The 25,101-nt window shown below is 44.8% G+C and overlaps 1 protein-coding gene across 2 annotated transcripts in view; it reads right to left on the bottom strand.

Annotated features, from left to right (window-relative positions):
- The window catches only part of SMG6 (SMG6 nonsense mediated mRNA decay factor), a 3,859,488-nt gene that overhangs the window by 2,834,651 nt on the left and 999,736 nt on the right, over positions 1-25,101 (bottom strand). For both annotated transcript variants that reach the window (XM_044054377.1, XM_044054376.1), the window contains exon 10: positions 4,710-4,855. In XM_044054377.1, the coding sequence (XP_043910312.1) occupies positions 4,710-4,855 (146 nt within the window). The remainder of the gene's footprint in view (positions 1-4,709; positions 4,856-25,101) is intronic.

The raw sequence follows: 25,101 nt of genomic DNA on the forward strand, positions 1-25,101 counted from the left end.
GAGACGGATAGTCGGGCAACCCCTCAGGGTCGATGGAAGAGATGATCAGAGAAAGCTTCTCTGTCTCCCTGATGTTGCAGACCTCCTCTGCCACGAGATCGGCGTCTTCCATTATATCCTCCCCCACTGCCTCTGGGGGAGGGTTGACCTTGTGACTGAGGAAAACATTTTTGGGATTTGCAGAACCACATTTTCCCTCCTGTATTACCCTTGGGATTGGGTCTGGATGGGAGAGAGAAACGGACTCCAACAGCAGATAAGGTTTTCCCTTCCTGCTCACACCTAGTCAAAGTCTCTTTCACTTGGGGTCCAAAAAGAGATAAACCATCAAAGGGAACGTTAGTGAAGGAAGACTTGAAGGATTCCGTAAAATTACAAAGACGCATCCACAAATGTCTCCTGAGGGATATTCCTGCTGCGGTTGCCCTGCTCGCTCCATCTGCCACATATGATATCAGCCTCATGGAGGAGTTAGCTATGCAAGTAAGGGTGGAGAGCTGCGTAGAAACCTTATCCATGGAACCCGGAGCTACTGAACCCTGGAGGGTATCTCCTAACTCTTTCAGGAGATCCCTCTGAAGATGAGTAAAATGAGTCAGATAATTCAGTGATCTTAATGTAAATGCTGCTGAAGAAAAAGTACGCTTCCCATACCTATCCATCGTCCTGGACTCCTTGTTAGGAGGATGGATATTAGAAGACGTCTCAGATAATTCCTTCTTAGTGGCCGCTGCTACCACCACAGCATCAACCGGAACTCCCTTACTAAGGAAAGACTTGTCCTCAGGTGCTGTCAAATTTGGTTGGGCTCCTTGGGACAGCTTCCAGTGAATCTGGAGAGGTCCATGCTTTCCGCGATATGACCCCCAAATGTTGGTCATAAGGCGGTGTCACCCAAGAGGTGGAAGATCGGGAGCCAAAGGCCTCAAGATACACTGATTCATCCTCAGTAGGATGAGAGGTCTTCCAATCACCCCTCTAAGGATTTCTAGGATGTCAGAAAAGGAGACATCCTCAGAGGGGGGTCTAGGGGACCCTTCTGATTCCTCTAAATCAGTGTCTGATGTGACAGACTCACGAGAGTCGACATGTTTCCTCTTACATAGCCTCTTCTGGGGGAGCTCTCCAGTGGGATAATCTGGGGAGGTCTCGGAAGAGACGGCACCTCCAATGGGGGCTACTTGGGCCTTTGATTCCTTACTCTGTGGGGGTGGCAGAGGGGAAGAGGTGGCTGCCTACTGCTGGTGGGACACAGGTTCCAAAGGAATGGCTTTGGCAGAGGATAAGGCCTTCTCTATAGCTTTAAAAGTATTTCCTCACCTGCTCCGAAGACCTCCACTCCGAGGGGGCGGATGGTCAACTCCTAGCAAGAGGAGACGGCTCCGAAGCAGAAGTGTGAGCTGAGCTGAGTCGAGCCGAGGCTCCGAGAGGGAGGGTCAGTTCCGACGAGAACCCAGGGTGACTGTCCCCCTCAGAGTCTACATGAGAGCGTCAGCTGCCAGAACCCTCGGCTCCAGACTGATCCATCGAGGATAGAGTCATTGGCTCAGAGGAAACAAGTTGAATCCCCGAAGCCGAAGGGTTGAAGACAGAGGAACCTGATGTAATAGGCTCTGACAGCAAAGCAGTCGGCGGAGGAACAGTGGTCGGTAAGGGGGTCGGCTCTGAGACCTTTGGGTCTGGAGGGGCCAATTTTCTAGCCAGAGCTGGATCTGAACGCAACCTCTTCACCACCCTCTCAAAGTCCTCATCTGACAGGGTCCTGGAGGATCTGGTGGAGAAAGGAGATGACCTCCTTCTCTACAAAATAGGAGATCTCAATGTAGGAGATACAGTCGCGATGTTGGGCAAAATTTTCGGTACCGAAGACCGTCTCGGAACCGATGAAATCGACGGCACTGAAGATGAAGCAGAGTAGGAACTGGAGCTCCTTGGTTCCAACACTTTAGCCTTTTTGGTCGGCTCCGAAGCCGGGGCCGATGATTTTCTCTTTGAAGACTTTGGAGCTGCATGACCAAGTTCCAGCTGTTCCTGGAAGGAACTGATCATGAGACCCTGTCAATGAGTTTTCTCTTCCTTTCATTCAAAACTCTTGTGCTAAAAGTGTGACAGAAGGTGCAGGGCTCCTGTAAATGGGCTTCGCCAAGACAATATACACAACTGGTGTGGCTGTCTGTAAGAGACATTTTCTGCGCACACCTATCACATTTTTTGAACCCCGAAGCGCGATGATCCCTGTGATTCTTATCTTTACACATTCTTAGAAAAAGATAGTAACAGTGAAGTATAAACAACAATACAGGTGTGAAGAGAAAAAGATTTTTTTTTAACAGTCACACACACACAGGGAGGAAAGGCCCTCTAACTTAAATGGGCACTACATCCCTCTAACTTAAACGGGCCGTACAGTCCTAAGGGGGGAATAGGGGTTAAAAAAACTTTCAAAAACAGTCGCACAAGAAATAAGAAACTATATATATATATATATATATATATATATATATATATATATATATATATATATATATATATATATATGACAGAAAAAGAGTAGAAAAGGACTAGATATAGTAAAAAATTGTTTTACTTAGTCAACGAGCCAGTAAGACACAACCTCGAAGCTTTCACGGCAAATGAGATCTGGGGAATTGCCATGAGGCACCATGGGATAGGGGCTAGCCTTGAGCCAGTAAAAGCTCTCAAGCTTTAGTATCGACTGAGTCGGAGCCGAATATTGGTTAAGAACCCATCCAGCAAGAATTATGGCAAGATATGACTACATAACATCAGATCTTTGTTTTTAGTATTGGCTGGACAACATCTTAACAGAGAACTGAGAAGAAATTTGAACTCCTCATAGCTAACATTCTGTGGTGAGCATTTCTTGACATAACAGATAGGGTACAGACTGCATCAACTCAAAAAAACCACTACTGAGGATGTGGTACTCCCTTTATCTCATAAACAGGAACAAATGCTCTGAACTATGGGAACAGTCACAAAACAGTTGCAGACTGGTTAAATTTATTTTGAAGTACATGAAAGTATATAGCCATTACTGGTGAGTGGCTGTGGTATATTAAAGATTTACCCACAGTTGGTGTGGTTTAATCACAGTGATCTTATCCAGCCAATACTACAAACAAAGATCTGTTTTACAGTCTGTGATAGGAGTACTTTTTTTTTTTCAAGCAGGCATTCTATTTGTCAGATTGTGCTGGTTTACTTTAGCACCATGATTCTCCTCAACTCCTTACTCTTCCAACATCCATCTTCTAATCAGCAGTTTGATTGATACTTCTTATCCTCTGCCGTCCTGACTTCACTACTTTCTTTACTGTGGTGTGCACGTTTGCAGGAGAGGAGAACCACCACTACTATTGTTCACTGTAGCTGGGTAGTTTTGTAGAAATCTTATCTTTCTTACTCTTTGTCTACTGGCATCATGCATGTAAAGATGGGTGAACAATGAGGCACAGCTCTAGGACCTACCATAGCTACACCTTCCAGAATATCCCAGCAACTCAAAAAGGTTAACATTCTGAGTCCTGGTCTCTACTTGAGATGCAAAGAATGGCCTGCCCCACCTACAAATCATCACCTACTGTCTCTCTAACTGGTAAAACTTGAGTACAGAAAGTCTTATTTCATTCTTCTTCCTCCTACTAACAGCAGATGCTTAAGCCACTAAACTAACTGGATCACCTGGGTCAAAGAGTCAGGGCTTCATCTCTCTGCAACAAAAAAAGATAGGATACAGCTATGCTAAATGTTTGTTCTGTCTTTATGAAATCCTTATTTGTCTTGGAGGTTCCAACCACTCATAAAAATCCATTCAGACACAGCTGGCCAGTACCATGATGGCCTTTATGAACTTATCCACAGTGCTCTGGAAATGCAAAGTGGCAAGTCAAAAAAGTAATTGTGAAAGTCAGTACATTGAAATTGATGTTTTACAAAAGCTCTTAATATAGTTGGGTATGTTTAAGTTGTTACAAATATTTTTATAATAGTACAGTATTCCTTTAAATGACTGGGCAGGCAGAAGTTATAGGGAAACAATATAAATATAATGGGGCAATCCACAACTGCCTAACTGTATAAAAAAAAAAAAAACAAAAAAAAAACACCTTTTTCCCAGATTTGTAGGATGGCTATGATAATCAATTATGTTTAGCTTGTCCATTTTATTTAAAATTTATACAAAGAAATAAATTATTTTGTGATGAATGATCCGTGCAGTTCAGTTACAGCTGCCGGGGTGATAACATGGCACAATACCAGCTGGTAATAAAGGTCCTAATGCAACGTAACTGACCAACAAAGAATCTGCAACAACCAAATACAGGTAAACAAAAATCAAATTTTTAAGATTATTTTCTAAAAATGTCACTTCTCGGTCTACCACCACCTCAATACGTTGATATCTTCACCATCATAATACCCAAATTATACAACACTAATGTCTAGCTGTATCCATTACCACATGCACTAGGTTTACTCTGAAATGCTAGCTATAATTTAAAAAAAGAACAAAGCAAATATATTACTTTTATAATTCCAATCCATTCAATATCAAGAGTGGTAAAACAAACATCTAAAGCAAAGAGCTGCTAATTACATTGTGCCTACAGAAGTCTCTAGTGACAAAAATAAGAAAACATCAACAAAAAAGCAGCTGAGCACTGTGACAAAGGTCAATAACATACCCTTTAACTGGGAGTTATGAACTGCAAACATGTTGATAGCCATCAGCTGAAGAGTACGTGTACTCCCAATTGGAGATGGACTGTGCTGGAGAAGAGCTCTGAACTCCTTCAAGACCTTGGCAGAAACAGCTGGGAAGGTCTCCATACTGTGGGAAAAAAATAAAAACTACACATTAGCAAAACAGCTATAGTCAAATGGCAAAGAAGATTGGAGTGAATAAAAGATGCACACAATGTCTCCAAAAACCTAGCAGTTCCGTTCCACATGCAGTTTAACAAAACTGAAACATGTCCTAAAGGTGAATGGCAGCTAAGCAAGCTTCACAAAGGCTGATAAAAGCAGGACTTGGAAAATACAAGTACATGATTATTTCATAACATTAAAATCTGACCACTGCTAGAATAATGTATTAGATTTACACAACTAAAGGCACACTGTTCCGATCCTATTTATGCAGTTATGCAGTCTGTACAGGCAGATTTTAACAACCAGTGGTACTCAAAAAATTAAATAACTAAAGTTGATACCTTAAACCATCATTAATTAGAAGTTATGTACCTACCATAACGTTCCATGTTAGTTGTCTTCTCTCGCCTTCTTTCTTGCTGGATGGTTCGGAGCCGATCCTCGGCTCCGACTCGGCACTTGCTTTAGCTCGAGAACTCCTTTTACCAGCTCGAGGCAACCCTATATCCCATGATGCAAGGCGGAACTACCTCAGATCTCGTTTGGCAGCTAACTAACCCTGCTAAAGACTATCCTAACATAATAGGAACTATGGTTCCTAAAAGAAGTCCTCATAACAATGCTCCTGAGGAAGCAATCTAATAGGAACTCTCCAAGATCTGTCCAGGCCAGGGGGAAGGAGGGAGGGGCTTAAGAAAGAAGGCGAGAAGACAACTAACATGGAGCGTTATGGTAGGTACATAACTTCTAAATGTTAAGTTGTCAATCTCGCCTTCATTCTTGCTGGATGGGACCGCGTCCCTAGCACCTGTATCCCGGGTGGCTCAATGGAACAGACTCTTGAGAACTGTGGAACCAAAACTGGCCCTATCTCTGGAGGCCAAATCCAACTTGTAATGAGACACAAAGGTATGAGGCGTGGCCCAAGTAGCTGCTGCACAAATAGTGTCAATGGGAAGTCTATCCTGAAAGGCTACAGAAGTGGATAGACTCCTGGTGGAATGTGCTTTTGGCTTAGAAGATAGTTGTTTGCCCTTAGAGAGTACACATAGGAAATGGTGGAAGTCAACCATCTAGATAAGGTCACTTTAGAAACTGGAAGACCTAACCTGTTTTCTGCATAGGAGACAAACAATTGGTCTGATTTTCTGATTTGTTTAGTCCTATGCAAGTAGTACCTGAGCTGACGATGAACATCCAAAAAGTGCAGCTTCTGTTCAGCTCTGTCAGAATAGTTAGGAAAGAAAACTGGTAGATCAATAGATTGGTTAATATTGGTTTGAGATACAACCTTGGGAAGAAAGGAAGGGTTAGTTCTTAGCGAAACCCTATCCTTATGAAAAACCAGATAAGGTGAACGAATACAGAGGGCCTGAATCTCAGAAACTCTTCTTGCAGAAGTAACAGCCAGTAAAAATATAGTTTTCCACGTCAATAACTTTAAAGAACACGTAGCAGACGGTTCGAAAGGAGGTAGAATTAGGGATGCCAACATTAAGTTTAGATCCCATTGCGGAGGAGGATGTTTCACAGGCGGTTTTAGGAGAAAAACTCCTCTTAAAAAGGCCTTGCATAACCTATGAGACATGATGTTATTGTCATGCAAGCCAACATGATACTTGGAAATAGCAGCCAGTTGTACTTTGACTGTAGATGACGAGGATCCTGAATGAAAAACCTCCGCCAGGAAATCCAAAACAGAATGTACAGGAGCGGTAAAAGGATCAATATTTCTGGCGTTTGCCCAAATTGAAAAACGTCGCCACTTGCTAGCATAAATAGTTCTAGTGGGCGACTTTAAAGAAGACACTAAAATGTCTCTGACTGAGTCAGAAATCATTGGTAGCCTGGCTAGGGAAGGAAGTGGAGCAACCAAGCAGTGAGGTTGAGAGAATGAATGGCCCGGTGCTGCTGACCCGACTGGTGGATCAAAAGATCCGGAACTGGGTCCAGATGCCAGGGCTGCACCAGAAGATGACGATGTAGAGACGGAAACCAAATTTGTCGAGGCCAATATGGAGCAATGAGGATCAATTTTGCTCTCAAAGCGGTGGCTTTCTGAATGACTTGTGGAATCAATGGAAAGGGAGGAAAAGCATAAAGAAGTCCCGAGGCCAATCCTGGGTTAGAGAGTCTCTCAAGGGTTGGCCTGGAAGGGGAAATAGTGTGAAGTAATCTGGGCACTTGCTGTTTTGAGGGGTAGCGAAAAGATCGCAACAAGGAGTGCCCCACTTCAGAAAAATCTGATCTACTACAGATTGATTGAGAGACCACTCGTGAGGCATCAGAATAGATCTGCTTAGCCTGTCCGCCAATAGGTTGGACCTGCCGGGATGTGCGTTGCTATCAGAAACCGCTGAGAAGAGATCGCCCATTGCCAAAGTCTGAGAGCTTCTCGACATAAGGGATAGGACCTGGTTCCGCCCTGTTTGTTGATGTACCAGACCACGGACATGTTGTCCATCTGTACTGCAATAGTCCCCGTGGGAAGAAAGTCGTCGAGGGCTTGCAACGTTAAAAGCACTGCTCTCATCTCCAGGACATTTATGTGCAGATGGTAGTCTATGGGTTGCCACGTCCCGTGGACCATCCTGCCCTGATAATGCCCCCCCCACCCGATCAGGGAGGCATCCGTGGTGACTGTGGCAACTGGAGGAGGGGGAACAAAGGGTCGGCCCTGATGAAGAAGAGGGGAAGATATCCACCATCGTAGATGAGCCCTGCACGACTGTGTTACCAAGAGTTTGTGTCTCATAGGCAGATTGTGGTACGACCACTGCGTGAATAACATCCACTGCAGGAGATGCATGTGGAAGCGAGCCAGTGGAAGAAGAACAATGGCCGCAGCCATTAGGCCTAGAACTTTCAAGACAAACCTGGCTTTGATCTTGTTGCTTAGTAACAGAAGCTGAACAAATTTCTGGATGTCCAGAATCCTTTGATCTGTTAGCCTGGCTAACATTTTGACGGTATTTAACTCTGCGCCTATAAAAATGATAGATTGGCAAGGCAGCAGAGAGGATTTTTCGAAATTTACCGAAATTCCCAGTTTCTTGCAAAGCTGTAGGGTGTAGCCTCTGGACTGAAGAAGCTGATGCTTGGTGGTGGCGGAGAGGAGCCAGTCGTCCAAATAAGGAAACACCTGGAATCCTCGACGTCTCAGGTGAGCTGTGACCACTGCCATGCATTTGGTGAACACTCTGGGGGCTGAAGTGAGGCCAAAGGGCAGTGCTCTGAATTGGTAATGACTGGCTCCCAGCCGAAAGCGGAGAAACCTTCTGGAGCGTCTGTGAATCTTTATGTGATAGTACGCATCCTGAAGGTCTATAGAGCACATCCAGTTGTCCTTGCCCAGAAAGGGCATAATGGATTGCAGCGTGACCATCCGGAATCTTGCCTTCTTGACAGACTTGTTTAGTCTGCTTAGGTCTAGTATCGGTCTCCAATCTCCCGTCCTTTTGGGGACCAAAAGAATCTTGAGTAGAAGCCGGATCCTACTTGGTCTGCCGGCACTGTTTGGATGGCTCTTTTTTCCAGGAGTTTTGAAACTTCCTGTCTTGCCAAATCCCTTTGACCGGGTGAGATGTCTGGAAGGGATTGTAGAGGTACGGGAAACCTTCAAGGGATTTTGTAACCCTCGGATATGATCGACTGTACCCACTTCTCTTGGGATAGGGATTGCCAGGCTACTGGGTACAGTGAAATTCTTCCCCTGACTGCCTCCAAGGGTGGACAGTCGGGCAACACCTCAGGGATGCTGAAAAGGGCTTCTCAGGAAGAGACTCCCTGTTGCCCTGGTTCTGAGGACCCCCCCTGCCTCTAGGGCGGCGTCTATTATTGTTACCCCCTCTGCCTCTGGGGGTAAACTGACCACGTGTGTCCGGTGTAGCTCCTTGGGCTTTTCGGAACCACATCTTCCCCCCCTTCTGACCCTTGGGATAAGGTCTAGAAGGAGTGGAAAACTGGACTCCAACGGCAGAAAGAGTTTTACCGTCCTGCTCACATCTGGTCAAAGTATCCTTCACCTGAGGTCCGAACAAAGCCGAACCGTCAAAGGGGGTGTTGGTGAAGGACGCCTTAAAGGGGTCCGCAAAATTACACAGCCGCATCCAGGCTTGGCGTCTAAGAGCAACACCTGTGCCTGCGGCCCTGCTCGCTCCATCGGCCGCGTAAGATATAAGCCGCATGGAGGAGTTAGATATGGAATTCAGGATAGCAAGCTGTGAGGCAATCTTTTCCTGAGCCCCAGCAGCAGAAGGATCCTGGACTACTTCTCCCAGTTCCTTGAGAATATCTCGTTGAAGCCTGGTGAAGTGACAAAGGTAATTCAGCGAACGCATAGCAAAGGTCGCTGAAGAAAACATCCGCTTTCCATACCTGTCCATGGTCCTAGAATCCTTATTAGGAGGATGGACAGGCACTGAAGGATCCGCCAGTTCCTTCTTAGTGGCCGCCGCCACCACCATAGCATCCACAGAGACACCTTTGGACAGGAACTGTTTATCCGAAGGGGCCGTGATGAACTTGGATGGTCTCCTGGGGACAGGTTCCACAGAATCTGGAGCCGCCCACGCCTTCCGAGCCACTACCTGCATGAGTGGGTCGAAAGGCGGAGACACCCAGGAGGTGGAGGGTTGGGATCCAAAAGCCTCCAGGTATACCGAGTCATCCTCGGAGGGGTCAATGGAGGGCCAATTCCCCCTCTGTTTAAGGAGCTCAAGGATGTCTGAAAAGGAGACATCCTCAGAGGGGGACCGTGGGGAACCCTCCGACTCATCTAAGTCGGTATCAGATGTGGTAGACTCAGGGGAGTCTGTGTGTTTCCTCTTACACGTCCTCTTCCGAGGGGGTTCCCCTGCAGGGTCAGGAGAAACCTCGGAAGAGGAGGAAATTCCCAGTGGGGAAACCTGGGGCGATGGATCCCTGGGCCTGAGAGCAAGAGGCTGGCAAGAGGCATCTGCAGGCACTGCTGAGGGAGGAGCTAGAGGGATAGACCGTTGACTAGACTCAGAGGCCAGGACACTCCTCATCACCTCAAAGGCTCCTCTCCCCGGGAGACCGGAACACACCCGCTCCGAAGAAACAGGAATGGTCGGCTCCAAGGAGAGAGAAGGCTCCGAGGCCGATGTCGGCGCCGAGCTTACCAAAGCCGAAGCCCCGAGAGGGACAGCGGGGTCGGACAAGGGTCCGATGCCACTAGCCCCTCGGGCCGACAGTGGAAACCCGACGACCGGATCCCTCCAAGGAAGGTCTCAAGGAGGAGATCGGAGCCGAAGGATGTATCGGCTCCGGCATCGAAAAAGTCGCTGTCCCAAGAAGCTCCGGCTCCGAACTCTGGTGTGGAGTCGGAGGAGGAATCTCAAGAATTGGGGCTATAGCCGAAGTCTGTTGAGACGGGCTATGGAGCATTTGGGCCAGTGCCTGAGACTTCAACAGCCTGCTTACCACCCTCTCCAAATTGTGGTCAGACAGCCTGGAAGATCTCGAAGATCAGCTCCGATGGCTCCGCTCCGACAAAAGAGGAGATCCCGGAGCCGAATGGATACTCATAATAGAGGGGGACCGAGATCTCTTACGGGTCGAAGCCATCGGAGCCGAAGTCCCTAGAACTCCAGATGGAGCCGAGGATTTCTCGGCTCCGATGCTGGATACAGCGCCGGCTCCAGCTGGAGCCGACAAGGCCACAGTAGTCAGGGTATCGGAGCCGGCCGGCACCGAACCCACTACTCGAACAGAAGAAGTATCGACTCCAGCCGGAGCCGATATCGGCTCTGACGGAGCCGGAGCCACCGGAGGAGGCTTGGACACTGTAGCCTGAACCTTCGGTGGCTTAAGAGGTTTTCCTGACCCTGACTTGGGAGGAGAACCTTCAGGTTTAAGTAAACCTCGGAGGATTAATTTGTTCCTCCTTTCCTGCAGGACTCTCTGGCTAAAAGCATGACACAACGCACAGGAGTCCTGCAGGTGCAAAGGCCTCAGGCAATAAACACAAGAAGTGTGACCGTCTGTCAGAGACATTTTCTGACAGCACTGGTCACACTTCTTGAAGCCTGAGACCTTGCCTTCTTTTGACATCCTAGAAGGGAAAAACACAAACAGTCCCAACAAACACACCAATTAATCCCTTACACAGACACACAGGAAGGGAATAACTTGGGGAACTAGGCCTGACTAAAAACTTTAAACTGAAATGTTTTATAAAAAGTTTAAAAGGAAGGGAATAGGGTGGGCTGTAACTCAGTACAGACTAAACTAACACTAAAGGGAAAAAATAAACCCCTGACTACACTTTTTCTTATTTTACTAAGAAAAAACTTACCTCAGCTGGCAAAGGAGACCTCTTTCGCTAAGCGGCAAACGAGATCTGAGGTAGTTCCGCCTTGCATCATGGGATATAGGGTTGCCTCGAGCTGGTAAAAGGAGTTCTCGAGCTAAAGCAAGTGCCGAGTCGGAGCCGAGGATCGGCTCCGAACCGTCCAGCAAGAATGAAGGCGAGATTGACAACTTAACATCAATACTTCCAGGAACCAATGGCACTCAAAAAAGTTAACTAAAGGTGATACCCTAAACCATCATTAACAATACTTCCAGGACATACAGGTGTGTTAGGAACTTATCATAAATGGAGACAGATGTGCCTGTCCCAACTTCCAGAGCTCTACCTTTCTCCCAATACATTTGGGAGAGTCCCTCTCACCTGGACACCAGGATGTCAGTGGTATAAAAGGGGTGTTATCCTATGCCATCTACAGATTTTTCTTGCCTTGGTTAGACAACAAGCTTATTCTAGGCACCAGAGTACTAGTGGACCTACGGATTATGCACCAAGGGGACAATGACCCACCCATGGTCAGATGTCTGCCTCAACGGTGAGGGGAAGAACAGTAGGCAGGCAAGGAATAAGGAGAATAGGTTAGCCACCCCAATCAAAGGATGCCCAAGCTGGAAAGTAGAGAGGATCGGGAGATGCCCAAGCTGGAAAGTAGAGAGGATCGTGAGAGGCAATAGGGACTGCAACAGTAAATATGCTCAAATATCTACAATTATGTTAGATTCCTAGCACAACTGTACAATGTTCACTGAAATATTCATTGTTGCAGCCATCACTTCTAGGACTATGGAGTGTAAGGACCAGGGGGATAGCTGGCTCTGAATGGGTTACTAGGAGAGCAGCTCCTGGAGGATGGCCTTGATAAAGCCCATCTTAATTCTAGAAGCAAAATAAACTGCATTGTTTGGAGGAGCTGTGCACAGATGAACAGGGTACAGCTTCTAAAGTAGACTAGGTATTCAGCCCCCAAGAAATGTTATGGTAGCTGCTACCACTCTAGTGGATAAGCCCTGATATGGCCTAGCACAGGTTTTCCATGAAAGAAGTAAACATAAGTACTGTGAGCAAGCCATTTTGATAAGATCTGCTAATTAACATGCTTTCCCTTCCCTTCCCCTTGCACAGTAAACAAACAAGTGATCAGAGTTTGATTCCTTTAGTTTTGGCCAAATAAGATTGCAGTTTGACAATGAAAATTCAAAGAATGTGCAGTTCTCTTTCCTTTAATTTTGGGATTTAAGGAAGAATACAGAAAGGTGAGCAGAATACAAAGATAGTTTAACTAACTGTACCTTAGGCACGAAAGCAGGATTACCACAAAGTGACCCTGTCTTGGTGAAAAATTAAATAGTGATCTTTGCACAATAAGGCTTGTGACTCGAGTGATTTTTCTAACATAAATAACAGACACCAAAATAATCTTCCAGGGAAGATACTTGAGGGGAGTGGAAGCAGCTTATTCAATGGGTGCCAGGTTATGTTTTTCAAGTACTAACTTATGACCCAGGGTTAAGTAATGTCCCTTCTGGTTGGGCTGAGGTGAAGTACAACTTTTAAGAACCCCTTAACCGGTCCCAACCTCCTCACAACAATTAGGCAAATATCTTCCAGTTTATTTAAAGACAAACTAAAGGAGTTTCTACTTAACTCTTGGCTCTGCTCTTCTGCTTGCTCCCCTAGTTAAACCCATTACCCCAAAATTCATGCCTCTACTATTCCTCAACACACTATTTTGTTAATTTTGTTTAACCATCTAATTCTGTCTCCCCTCAAATCTGCTGACTTTCTTAGTGTCACTAAGAAACATGTAATATTCCCCTCTCTCCTTTTCTTAATCTCTCATTCCTTCTTTCAACTCTCCAGTTTTTCAAAAAAAAATTCCTTTCTATTCAAATTAAAAACTTAATGTCCCTCCCTATCACTGATTATTATGTTACCTTGTATTCCATGTTTCACTTAATAGTGGAAGCTGTCATTTGTATCTTTGGTTTCATAACATATTTTTGTAGTACATCAAATATGTTTACTTTAATATTTTTAACTTTGGAGCACAATTCCCCAGGCCTCCACTGAAAAGGAGTGTTGTATGCCCAGTCAGAGCATTCTGGTAAACACGCTAAATAAAATAAAATAAAATAAAAAAACTGAGAACATAAGGGAGATGCAAAGACAATCAAAATACATGAAACATGTACCTTCAAAGAAGTGTAAGACCGTCCTGTTTTATAGAAGTCTGACAGATAGTTGAAACAGACATCTGGGTTGGATTTGTGTCCTCCTCTCTAGCAAGGCAACAAAGACAGAATTCTCTTCCACTTTGCTAGGCGTGACTCCTTGTGCTTGGTTTCTTAGCTTCCCAGTTAATACTTAGCATACCATCTGAAAACATGTGCCTGGAAGGGAAGAACACTACATCATAAAAGTTGTCAGCCTCAGAGTACACATGTTGGGGTGCAAAAGGAACCTCTTTTTTTCTGAGTGAAGAGGTCCACTAACTGAGGCAACAGTATTGGTTCTGACCTTGCTAGACTCAGTAGGAGAGAGCCAGTGCCGCCTGGGCGAAAAAAGGCGTTACCAGTAGGATATTTGGATACTTCTCCTTGATCTTTTGCAATGCCCAGGATATCATAGGTACTGGCCAGACAGCATACAGAAACAGACCTGCCAGTGGCATAGCAGGGGGGTGGGGTAGGGATGAGGCGAGAGGGCCGGTCCACCCCGGGCGGCATTTTGGAACTGTCTGCTTTAACAGTTTTAATTAAAAAAAAATAATAATTTTTTTTTAAGGGCATTCTTTAGGAACGGTCCTCCTTAGCATCACGTCTGTGTGTGTAGATGTCTTGTTCTTCCTCTCCGTCCACCCACACAATTTTAAAATACAGCTTTGGACTGATTCTGCTGCCTGTTCCAAGTAAGGACAGTTTTCTTATTGCTGCTGCTGATATTTGTTTTGTTGGTTCTTATTGCTGCCTGCCCCAGTATTGTTTGTGTATTGTGTCGGGTTCTTACTGTTGCCGAATTCTGCTGCTGGGTTCTTATTGGTGTGTGTGTGTGTGTGTGTGTGTGTGTGTGTGTGTCATCATCATCAGCCCCCTTTTTCCCATTTTTTTCTACATGCAGTTAGGATATCATGTTAACTGTCTCTCTCTCGATTCAGTGCAACACTCCTGCCTGACTGTCTCAGATCTTCTTTCACACAATCCATCCACCTCTTTTGCTGGATGTCCTCACTTCCTCTTACCTTCTTCCTGCCTGTCCCAAATTCTCCTCACCAGATTGTCTTCTGCTTTTCTACACGTGTCCAAACCACCAAAATCTGTTGTCATTGATCTTTTCTGCAACTGGAGCTACTTTGGCTTCTGCTCTTACATCCTAATTTCTTCATTTGTCCCACAGTGTGCATCTTACCACCTTTCTCAGGCACTTCATTTCCATCACCTCTAGCTTCTTCAATTGTTCTGCCTTTACTTTCCAGGTTTCTATACCATACAGCAGTACTGGCCGCACCACTGTCTTGTACACTTTACTTTTCAGCTTCTTTGGCATTCTTCTGTTAAAGACTACACCTGATACTCTATGCCAGTTGGCTGCATCACCTCTGATTCTAGCTTTGACCACTTCATTCAGACTACCCTTCTCCTCAACTACCCCTCCCAGATACCTGAAGCTGTTTACCTGTTCCACTATCTTCCCTTCTACCTCTATTCTCAGCTTCTTCTGATTTCCCAATTTGTTGTCATTACCACTGTCTTACCTGTGCTTAGTTTCATCCCATGTGCCTTCACATTTGCATTGCATTCTCCTATCATTTGCTGAAGTTCCAGCTCAGAATCTGCCTGTACTGCCACATCACCTGCATACAGCAGCTTTGTTGACCTGTCCCCTCCAACCTGTTTGCTAATGTAGTCCATCACCAGTATGGACAGCAGTGGGCTCACAGCTGAACCCTGGTGTACATCCACTTCCACTGGGAACCCCCCTGTGAGGCCGAACATGGTCCTTGTACATAGCCTGCACTAATTTTACCAATGTTCCTGGGACTTCAAACCACCTCAGTACTGCCCAGATCAGTTTTCTTGGGACCTTGTCATGTGCTTTTTCCAAGCCTAGGAATGCCCAGTTGGACACTCTCATCTCTTGCTTCTTCTCAAGTATCTGGCTCAGTGCAAACATTGGGTCAGTTGTGCTGCATCCTGATCAGAATCCGAACTGCTCATCTCCCATCTTACATTCCACTACTCTGCATATCCATTTAGCAATCACCTTCTCCAGAACTTTTGTGCAATGTGGTAGGAGTTTGATGCTTCTGTACTGCCCAAAGTTGTGGATGTCCCCTTTGTTCTTGTACACCGGCATGAGCATGCCTATTCTCCAGTCATCTGGGATACGCCTTTCTCTCCATACTAATATTAGTACCCTCAGGAGCCATTTCTCTCCCATCTCACCCAGCATCTTTATCATATCTGCTGTGACTGAGCCTGCTGCTTTCTCAGACCTCATAATCCTTAGTGCTGTTCTTACTTCTTCTAAGGTGGGCTTCAATTCTCTCATTGTAGGCTGTTTCTGGGGCAGTACAGCTTATGTGAGGTTTCCTTCATTCAGAAGTTGCTGGAAATGCTCCTTCCACCTGCCTTTGATGTCCTGTGGACTGGTGAGCAGGATGTTGCTGGCATCTCTTATGAAGGGTGTCTGACTATCTTCTTTATTTTTCTGTCTTTGCTTTGCAACTTGATATAGTTTCTTTGTGCCCCTTTCTGAGTCACTTTTCTGAAGTTGGTAGAGTTCCTCCAAGGCCCTATTCTTTGTTACTGCACCTTCTTTCTTAGCTTCTTTGTAAGCCAATCAATAGTCCTTCCTAGCCTGGTCAGTCTTTTCCATCTTCCACTTCTTCCTGCACTCCTCCATTCCACTATCAGCTTTCCTTATGTACCTTATGTCCATTCCTGGCTCGGCCACATATCTTTTGTAGTCTTAACACATGCTGCTTTTAGGCGCTGCCACTCTTCAAACTCTACCTATGTCCTCCTCTTCTTGGGGTGCTAGAGCCCTGAGCAATTACTTGAACTGCTGTACCTTCTCTCCAGTCAACTTGCAGGTCTTCAGCCTGGTCTCTGTTGACCTTAGAGCATTCTCTGACCACTACCTTGCAGCTGCTTGTGGCAACTAATGGTTTATGGTGTGGGCCGACTGTTTCACTAGGGATGACTTTGCAATCATGGATTCTACCCCACTGTCTTTTCCTTACTAGGAGGGAGTCTATCTGAGTTGCATGTTGGTTACTCTTGTATGCGATCTTGTGTGTCACTCTTTCTGAACCAAGGGTTGGCTACTATCAAGTAATTTGCCAGACAGAAGTCTACAATAGCTTCTCCTTCTTTATTCCTGTTGCCTTACCCATGTGAACCCAGGCCATCCTCATGTCCTGGTCTGCCTGTCCCAATATGTGCATTCAAGTCACCCATTATCAACACAAATTCATGTTGTCCTGCTTTATCTAGTAGGTCCTGCAACTGCTGTCTGAATGCACTCTTTTCCTTATCAATCATAACCCTGCTGTGGGACATAGGCTGAAATTATGAATACTGCCCTATCATTACACTGGAGTCTGATTGCCATGAGTCTGTAAATAATTCTGATGACATCCCTCACTGCCCTCTGAAGCCTTCCTCTCACCACAATTCCTACATTATTTCTAGCCTGTCCCCCACCTGAGTAGTAGAGTCTGGATCCCAAGCCAAGTGACTTTGCTGCACTGCCCTTCCATCTCATCTCTCGGATACACAAGATGTCCAGCCTCCTCCGTATCATCATATCATCCACTTCCAAGCTGCATCCTGTCAGTGAACCTACATTAAGCGTAGCAATTCTCAGTTCATGTTTGGCAGGTTGGTTGGTTTTATGTCCAGCTTTCGCTCAACAGAGCTATCCAGGTAACCCAGGCTGGGCAACTAACTGTGTGCGTGTGTGTGTGCTTGACATAATTCTGCTGCTGGGTGCTTGCTGTCGATTTAATTCTGTTGCTGGGTTCTTACTGCCGATTTAATTCTGCTGCTGGGTTGTGTGCATTGCTGTGTGTGTTAATTCTGCTGCTGGGGTCTTGCGGCCGATTTCATTCTGCTGCTGGGGTCTTGCTGACGATTTAATTTTGCTGCTGGGTTATTGCTGCTTGGTTTTGTGTGTGTGTGTGTGTGTGTGTGTGTGTGTGTGTGTGTGCAAAATGCCCCAGTTTGATATACCTCGTGGTTAGTGTTACTAAGGCTCAAACCCTGTACCTTGGGTACAAGAGCCTGAATTGTTTACCCATGCCACCACTTGTGATTCAAGCTGTCTGGAATGTTTGCCTCATACTTTGGTCTATTCCTTTTAAAATGTGTGTTTTTTTTGGCAAATCAGTGAGAAGAAATTAATTCACTAAATAATGATAGCCATTTAAGTTTCAGTCTTCCTATCTTTCAGAAAATGCATGGTAACACAAAACACTTTATTCTAGCAACTTTCTAAGATTATACAAACAATGTTTAAAATGTGTCCCTGGTTTTGGGCCTTTGCCCCCACCCCCAATAAATATTAGGTTTTTTCCATATTTCTTGTTCTGCACAGTTGAGAGATTTAGTTGAGTGTCAAGTGAAGGAACTTACAGCTTCAGGTGTAGAGAATTTTAATGCAGCTTATGCCATGTCTGTTCGCATTGTTAGTAACACAACAGCTTGTTTTTTACCAGGTTGTGGAGTGGTGATTCATCACTGGGACAAAGCAGAAATTCCCTAAGACTCCTACGAGCAGAATAAGTTATCTTACATTTATTACAATGAATTACACTTAACGCTTATAATTGTGCTATACAGATAATTACTACATGTTGCACTGTTATAAAGCTTTTTTTTACTGTTTCACTGCATTTGTATACTGTTTTAACTGTATTTTCATTGCTAGATAGTGTTTCATTACTGTAATTGCATTTTTACTGAATTACTTAACTGTAAACTGCTTTTTCATACTGAGAGTTGTGTTTTCTGTTTGTGAGTAGTTCCCCACCCTCCCCCCTCTGTTGGTGTCTTGTTCTTATACTTGGTGGCTTTGCAGTTGCCCGCCCCACTATAAATTTGATCTGGGACACTCCTCCCAGTCTAGTGCTACTAGCACAGTCTACCTAATACAGAGGGAACATTTAAGAAGGCCAACCCACTTAGTTTCTTAACCTCGAATTATATTCGGTTACTCCTCTCTCCCTTTCCACTTTATAAAAAAAAAAACTTTGCGAGAATCTACCATTGCTAGAATCCCCTTGTGTTCTGACTGAGTGTGCTTCTCAAACAATCTGGAAATACAGAGCTGATAAGTATATTTTTTGGCACTTTTTAGATGTTCAGAGTTCTGCATTGTCTTCAGTTTTGCTCGACTGAATTATTTATATATTTGCTGGCATTGTTTCTGATACTCCAAGTGCCTCCTTTCTTATTTTTTCCTAATTTACTGACTTCTGCACGTTTTTAGTCTTAACTTTTTATTTAATTGCATTTATTTAAGCTGTATTTGCTTTAACATTGCTACACACGCAAGTGTGCTAACGTGTGCTGCATTTGAATTGTTTTACTGCTATTTTAGCTGCTTTTCTGTATTAAAAAAAGTTCTAAGCTTGTTTCCCACCTTTCCTGTAACTAGTCTAGTCCAGATTCCGATTTTCTGTATCCAGGACTGTTTCAAGCTGTTGAACCCCCCCCCCCCACCCACCCTTTCTGTGTTGGAGGGAAGCCTTCTAGCTTATCAGTAGGAGTGGTAAGCACTAGGTAGCCTATCTACCGCAAGAGGAGTGGTTTCTGGCCCAGAATTTGTAGTTTAGTGGCCGTTTGGGCAATTTTTCCATCCCCTTCAACTTTCTGGTTTAAAAGTCCACGTCTGCGCTTGTTTTCCACCTTTCTTGTAACTAGTCTAGTTTTGATACAGATTTGCTGTATCGAGAACTGTTTGTAAGCTTCTGAGCCCCCCCCCCCCAAGTCTTTCTGTGTTAGAGGGAAGCCTTCTAGCTTATCAGTGGGAGTGGTAAGCACTAGGTAGCCTAGGTAGCCTATCTACCACAAGGGGAGTGGTTTCTGGCCCAGAAATTGTAGTTTATTGAACGTTTGGGCAGTTTTTCCATCCCATTCAACTTTCTGGTTTAAAAGCCCGCATTTGCACAGGCTAATGCTTGTTTAAGGTCTGCTCAAAGGAGCCGAGCAGAGGTAAACTATTACTGGTGTCAGATAGTCTGCTCTTCAGTTTTTCCCTTAGATCATGCTAGTTCTTTCTCTCTTGCATTTCAAATAGCCTAATCGCTTTGCACTTCAACAAGTTTTTGTAGCAATTATTACAGCACACACAAGAGCCATCAGCACTAGTCGTTCTTCACGGAAATTGCTCCAGTACTTAGTAGTTATGACCCCCCCCCCTCCTGGTATGATTAAAGGGCAGTTCCCTGTGCTTTCTCCTATTAACCTGATGCACTTGGGCATTCTGAGGCAGTGTAGCAACTGCTCGATGTACAGATAACCCTCTCCTCTTACCTCCCAACACTCACACTTGTCAGATATGCACCTCTATCACCAAATTGGAAGCTATGTACTCCCCAGCCAAGACCAGACTAGCTGGTCAAGAGGAGAAGGTCAACACCTTCACCACACCACACCACATGGAACACACAGCCCTCCAGAACACCCACTAACACATCTCTCACATAAAAACACAAACCACACACCCACCTTCGCAGAGGGACTCGATAGAAATTTACCCAAACAGCAGAGACCTCCAAGATAGAAATGCACTCGACCAACACAACACAGCACAAACCGCAGGACACAAAGCTCACCTCCACAGTGTGCCCCTCAACCTAAGCCCCTAAGGCTAAACACCTTGCTCAATACACTAATCATATAACTCAATTGTGAGGCACACAGATGTCCCACTCACTAGGCTGAATAAGGAGAAGGTAACAGTCAGCTGTCTGACAGGTGCCAGAATCTGACACACAACACATGCACTCAGGTCACCTCCCTGGCCTACATGAAAAGAGACATGGTGGAGCTCTCATATTATGTGGCCCAGGCAGGTATGACACTAACCCTGAGCAGTATCCCACCATCACCCAGTATGATACTGCAGTACAAACAAAAAATTATTGACTTAAACAATTGGCTAATTTTCTGGTGTCATTCTAAGGGGATCCAGTATCTGTCTGCTTGGGATGACATGACTGACAGACCTCAGTGCTTTGCCAGAGATGGCCTGCATCTGTCGCTCCTGGGTTTCTAGGTACTGGCTAAACCTCTTGCCACCCTTATAGTGCCTTTTTAGGCGGAGTTCCAAAGACCAAATTACCACCGTAACAGCTATAAATAAATGCAATCTGAGGGTCATGCTGCTCAATGCTAGAAGTCTAGATCTCAAGATGCACTCACTCAAAGCACTCCTCAAAATGGAGAACATTGATATTTGTGCTGTAATGGAGACCTGGTTTAAAGCGGCAGAAAGCAACTCTGCGCTACCAGGCTATAACTCATTCCACACCTTTTGGCCCCGAAACATGGACCGAAGCTCTAAAGGTGGTGGTGGCTCCATATGCACACTTCCAGACTAGTAGCCCAGCATAATGTATCTGAGATACTTCAGGCACAACTAACATTGAGTAAGACTCCGATCCAGGTCATAGCTTGCTATAGATCCCCAACCATGTCAATAAACTCTCACTCCATGTTCCTAAGCACCCTGGAATCTATCAAGGTTCAACCCAATACTCTCATACTAGGAGACTTCAACTACCCCTCCATCAACTGGGAAAAAGTACAGTTTTGTACCTACCATAAATGTAGATGTTAGAGTGTATACCCTGCTGCAGTCATCACACTTCGGTTATCCTGTCGTCAGGCGGTCCAGCAGTCGGCCTGAATTCCAAAGTCTTGGTCCGGCGTCAGTTGCTGTTGCTTCTTCCCTGATGTCAGTGCGCCAGGGGTATATAAGAGGCATCCAACATCATTTTCTTCAGTTTTTCTTGCCCCAGATGTCAGGTGCCCCCCCCAAAAACGTGGTCAGTAGCTAGTACCAATAATAAAAGTTTAGCACAAGCAAAACATCCCTCCAGCTATAAGCAAATACACCACAAAGGTTGTATCAGTTTTTAAGATATTGAAAGGTTTTAGTTAGGTCAGAGGGGATGGAGGGAGGGTAACCTGGACTGCAGCAGGGTATACAATCGAACATCTACATTTATGGTAGGTACAAAACTGTACTATGTTCATCATGTTACCCTGCTGCAGTCATCACACTTGGGTAGAATCCCAAAGCTAAGGATGGGAGGTGGAGTCAAACAGGGTTAGAGGAGGCTAGAAGGCCTTGCAAAACTGCAGTGGCGAAGCCAGCTCTAGTCTTAGAGTAAAGTGGTAAGTGATAGTGTTTGGTGAAGGTGTGTACTGAACTCCAAGTTGCAGCTTCCAGAATATCCTTGGTTGGCACCCCCCTGAGGAAGGCTATAGATGTAGCTGTTGCCCTGGTAAAGTGGGGCCTTATGCTAGCAGGAACTGGTTTTCCATGGTGGGTGTAGCAAAAATGTATGCAATGTCCTATCCATTTGGAAATGGTCTATTTTGAGATGGCCTTTCCTTGTGATGCTGTAGCACAGGATACAAAAAGCTGGTCAGATTTTCTGAAAACCTTAGTTTTATCCAAGTAGTAACGTAGCTGTCTGTGAATGTCCAAGGAATGTAGGAGTCTTTCTCCTTTGTTCTGTGGATTTGGAAAGAAGGTGGGTAAATGGATGGTTTGATTTAGAGCCACACTGGATACCCACCTTAGGCATAAAGGAGGGGTTAGTTCGTAGAGAAAAGTACAGTTTTGTACTTACCATAAATGTAGATGTCCGATAGACATGCAACTGCAGTCATAACATGTGGGTTGTCCTGCCTCAGGCAGCCCTCGGTCGGCCGGATTCCAAAGTCTGGGTCTGACGTCGGCTGATGTCGCATTTCTCTCCGAAGTCAGAGCGGCTGGAGTACATAAGCATCAGCCGACGCCATTTTCTTCAGTGTTTCTTGCCCCAGATGCCAGGTGCCCTCCAAGGAAGGCTGTAATCAAATTGTAAGACAAAAACAGGATTCCAAACAAATGCATGAGCAATAAAAACAAATACATCATAACAGATATCCCCAGCTAAGAGTAAGAGGGATAGGAGTGGACCCTAGGCATAGAGGGGTATGGAGGGAGGGAAAACCCGACTGCAGTTGCATGTCTATCGGACATCTACATTTATGGTAGGAACAAAACTGTACTATGTCCTTCAAGAATGCAACTGCAGTCATAACATGTGGGTAGAATACCATAGCTTAGCTGGGGGAGGAGGTATGCTCTAGGAAAGAGATGGTGTGGCAATCAAACCCTGCAGGACTGCCGAAGCAAAGCCTGCTCTGGATCTGTAATATAGAGGAAGATTGTAGTGTTTGGAGAATGTATGCACGGAGCTCCATGTAGCAGCTTCTAGAATGTCCTTGGTAGGCAGCCCTCTTAAAAAGGCTGTGGAGGTGGCTGTAGCTCTGGTGGAATGTGGTCTGACATAGGCTGGAACAGTCTTTCCATGAAAGGAATAACAGAATCTGATGCAATGTCCAATCCATTTAGAGATAGTCTGTTTTGAAATTGCTTTTCCTTGGACTGCAGGAGCGTAAGCTACAAAAAGCTGTTCAGACTTCCTACTGGCCTTGGTTCTGTCCAGGTAGTATCGAAGTTGTCTATGAATGTCCAAGGTATGCAAAAGTCTTTCCCCCTTATTCTCAGGATTGGGGAAGAAAGCAGGCAGATGAATGGCTTGATTTAGAGAAACCCTAGATACCACCTTTGGCATAAAAGTAGGGTTGGTCCTTAATGAAACCCTGTCTCTGTGGAAAATAATAAAGGGTGGTATTGCCATTAGGGCCTGTAGCTCCGAAACCCTTCTTGCTGAGGTAATTGACAACAGGAAAGCTGTCTTCCATGAGAGAAATTGCAAGTCAACTGAAGCTGCTGGCTCAAAAGGAGGTAGAGTTAGTTTTTCTAAGACAAAATTGAGGTCCCAGGCTGGCACTGGGGCCTTTCTTGGTGGCTTAATGTTCTTGATTCCCCTGAGGAATTGTCTTAGTAAGGGGTGAGAAAAAACAGGAGGATCAGTGTTGTATCTAGCTGAAATAGCAGATGCATGTATCTTTATTGAAGAATACGAGAGGCCGCTCTGTAACATATCTGCCAAATACTCCAAGATAAGTGGGATGTTCAGTAATGAGGCATCATGCCCCTTGCTGGAATTCCAATTGCTGAATCTTTTCCACTTTGCTAAGTAAACCTTTCTGGTGGATGGTCTTCGAGCCTCTGTTAGTATCCGCTGAACTTCCTTGGAGAGAGATGAGCTGAAGTTATTTATGGGATCTCCCAGGCTGTTAGCTGCAGAGTCTGTAGGTTTGGATGCAATGCTTCGAAATTGTGTTGAGTCAAAAGTAGGGGCCACTGAGGGAGAGCCCACCTCCTGGTGTGACATATGCTCCGTAGTAGTGGGTACCAGTGTTGTCTTGGCCAATCCAGAGCTATTAAGATTCCCTTGAGTTTCTCTGCTTTGATCTTTAGTAATACTGAGGTCATCAGTGGCAGAGGCGGGAATGCATAGATTGCTAGGGAGTTCCAGTTGAATGAAAGGGCATCTATTTTCCAAGCCTTTGGATGGTATGTCCTTGTGCAAAGAGAGACACTGAGAAGGAACAAATGATGAATAATGAGTATTATTTGGTAACTCTGGACATTGTCTCTCTTTTCACAGTCATACCGAATGATGATGGGATTGGCCTTTTGAGAGATTTTTTGACTTCATGTCCAAACCCTGATTATGGTAAAATAGAAACGTGGTGTAGCCTTCTAGATGTGGTTTTAAAGAATAATGTTTTCCTCTTTAATGAACTTACGTACCTTCAGCTCACTGGTGTGGCTATGGGTACTTCCATAGCCAACACCTATGCTAACCTAGTGCTCTACCAGTGGGAAAGTAAGCATATTTTGAGTGATCTAAACCCTTATAGACAACATATTAGATTTTTCCAACGTTTTGTACACGATTGTTTCCTACTTTGGAAGGGCAGCTTGGATATATTGAATATGTTTTTGGACTATTTGAATAGAGCTTCTTCCTTTTTAAAGTTTAAAATGAGCTATTCCAAGACTGAAATTGTGTTTTTGGATGTAGAAGTTATATTTAAGGATGGACATATGAATACTAAGTCACATAGAAAGGATGTGTGTGCTGGTAGATACACCCACTTTCATAGCATGCATGCACCACACATCTTTAAAGGTATTGTGAGGTCCCAGTTAGGAAGGTTGAGTAGGCTTAACACTGATGACTGCTGTTTTGAGTTACAATTAAAGGATATGTTAGCGGATTTTTCTGCTAGTGGATATGATAATGTCCTACTCTCTGTGGAGAAAGATAAGGTGATGCAGGAGAGGAAGACTAAGTTTGCTCCTACCTTCCCTATCTGACCCACTGGAGTCAGATGCCTTATCTATGAATAGTACGAATGTGCGTATGGACATGACTAGATATGTAACTGCATATAGTCTTACAACACCATCCATAAAGCAAATAATATTTAAGAACTGGTTGATACTAATGGCTTCAAATGAACTAAAGGCCTTATTGGGTGATAGACCTTTATTTGCCTATAGGAACATGAGAACTTTAAAAAATTCATTATGTTATAAGGATTTTTCTACCAACATTGTGAAAACGCTTTCCTCTAAGTATGGTACATGTAAATGCCACAATTGTTCATGCTGTGGAGATATTTTTGACACAGGAGTGACCTTTGTTCATCCAGTAACAGGGAAAACTT

The sequence above is a fragment of the Protopterus annectens genome, chromosome 13.part0 (genome assembly GCF_019279795.1).
Source record: "Protopterus annectens isolate FY-2018-M chromosome 13.part0, PAN1.0, whole genome shotgun sequence".
NCBI classification, from domain to species: Eukaryota; Metazoa; Chordata; order Ceratodontiformes; family Protopteridae; genus Protopterus; species Protopterus annectens.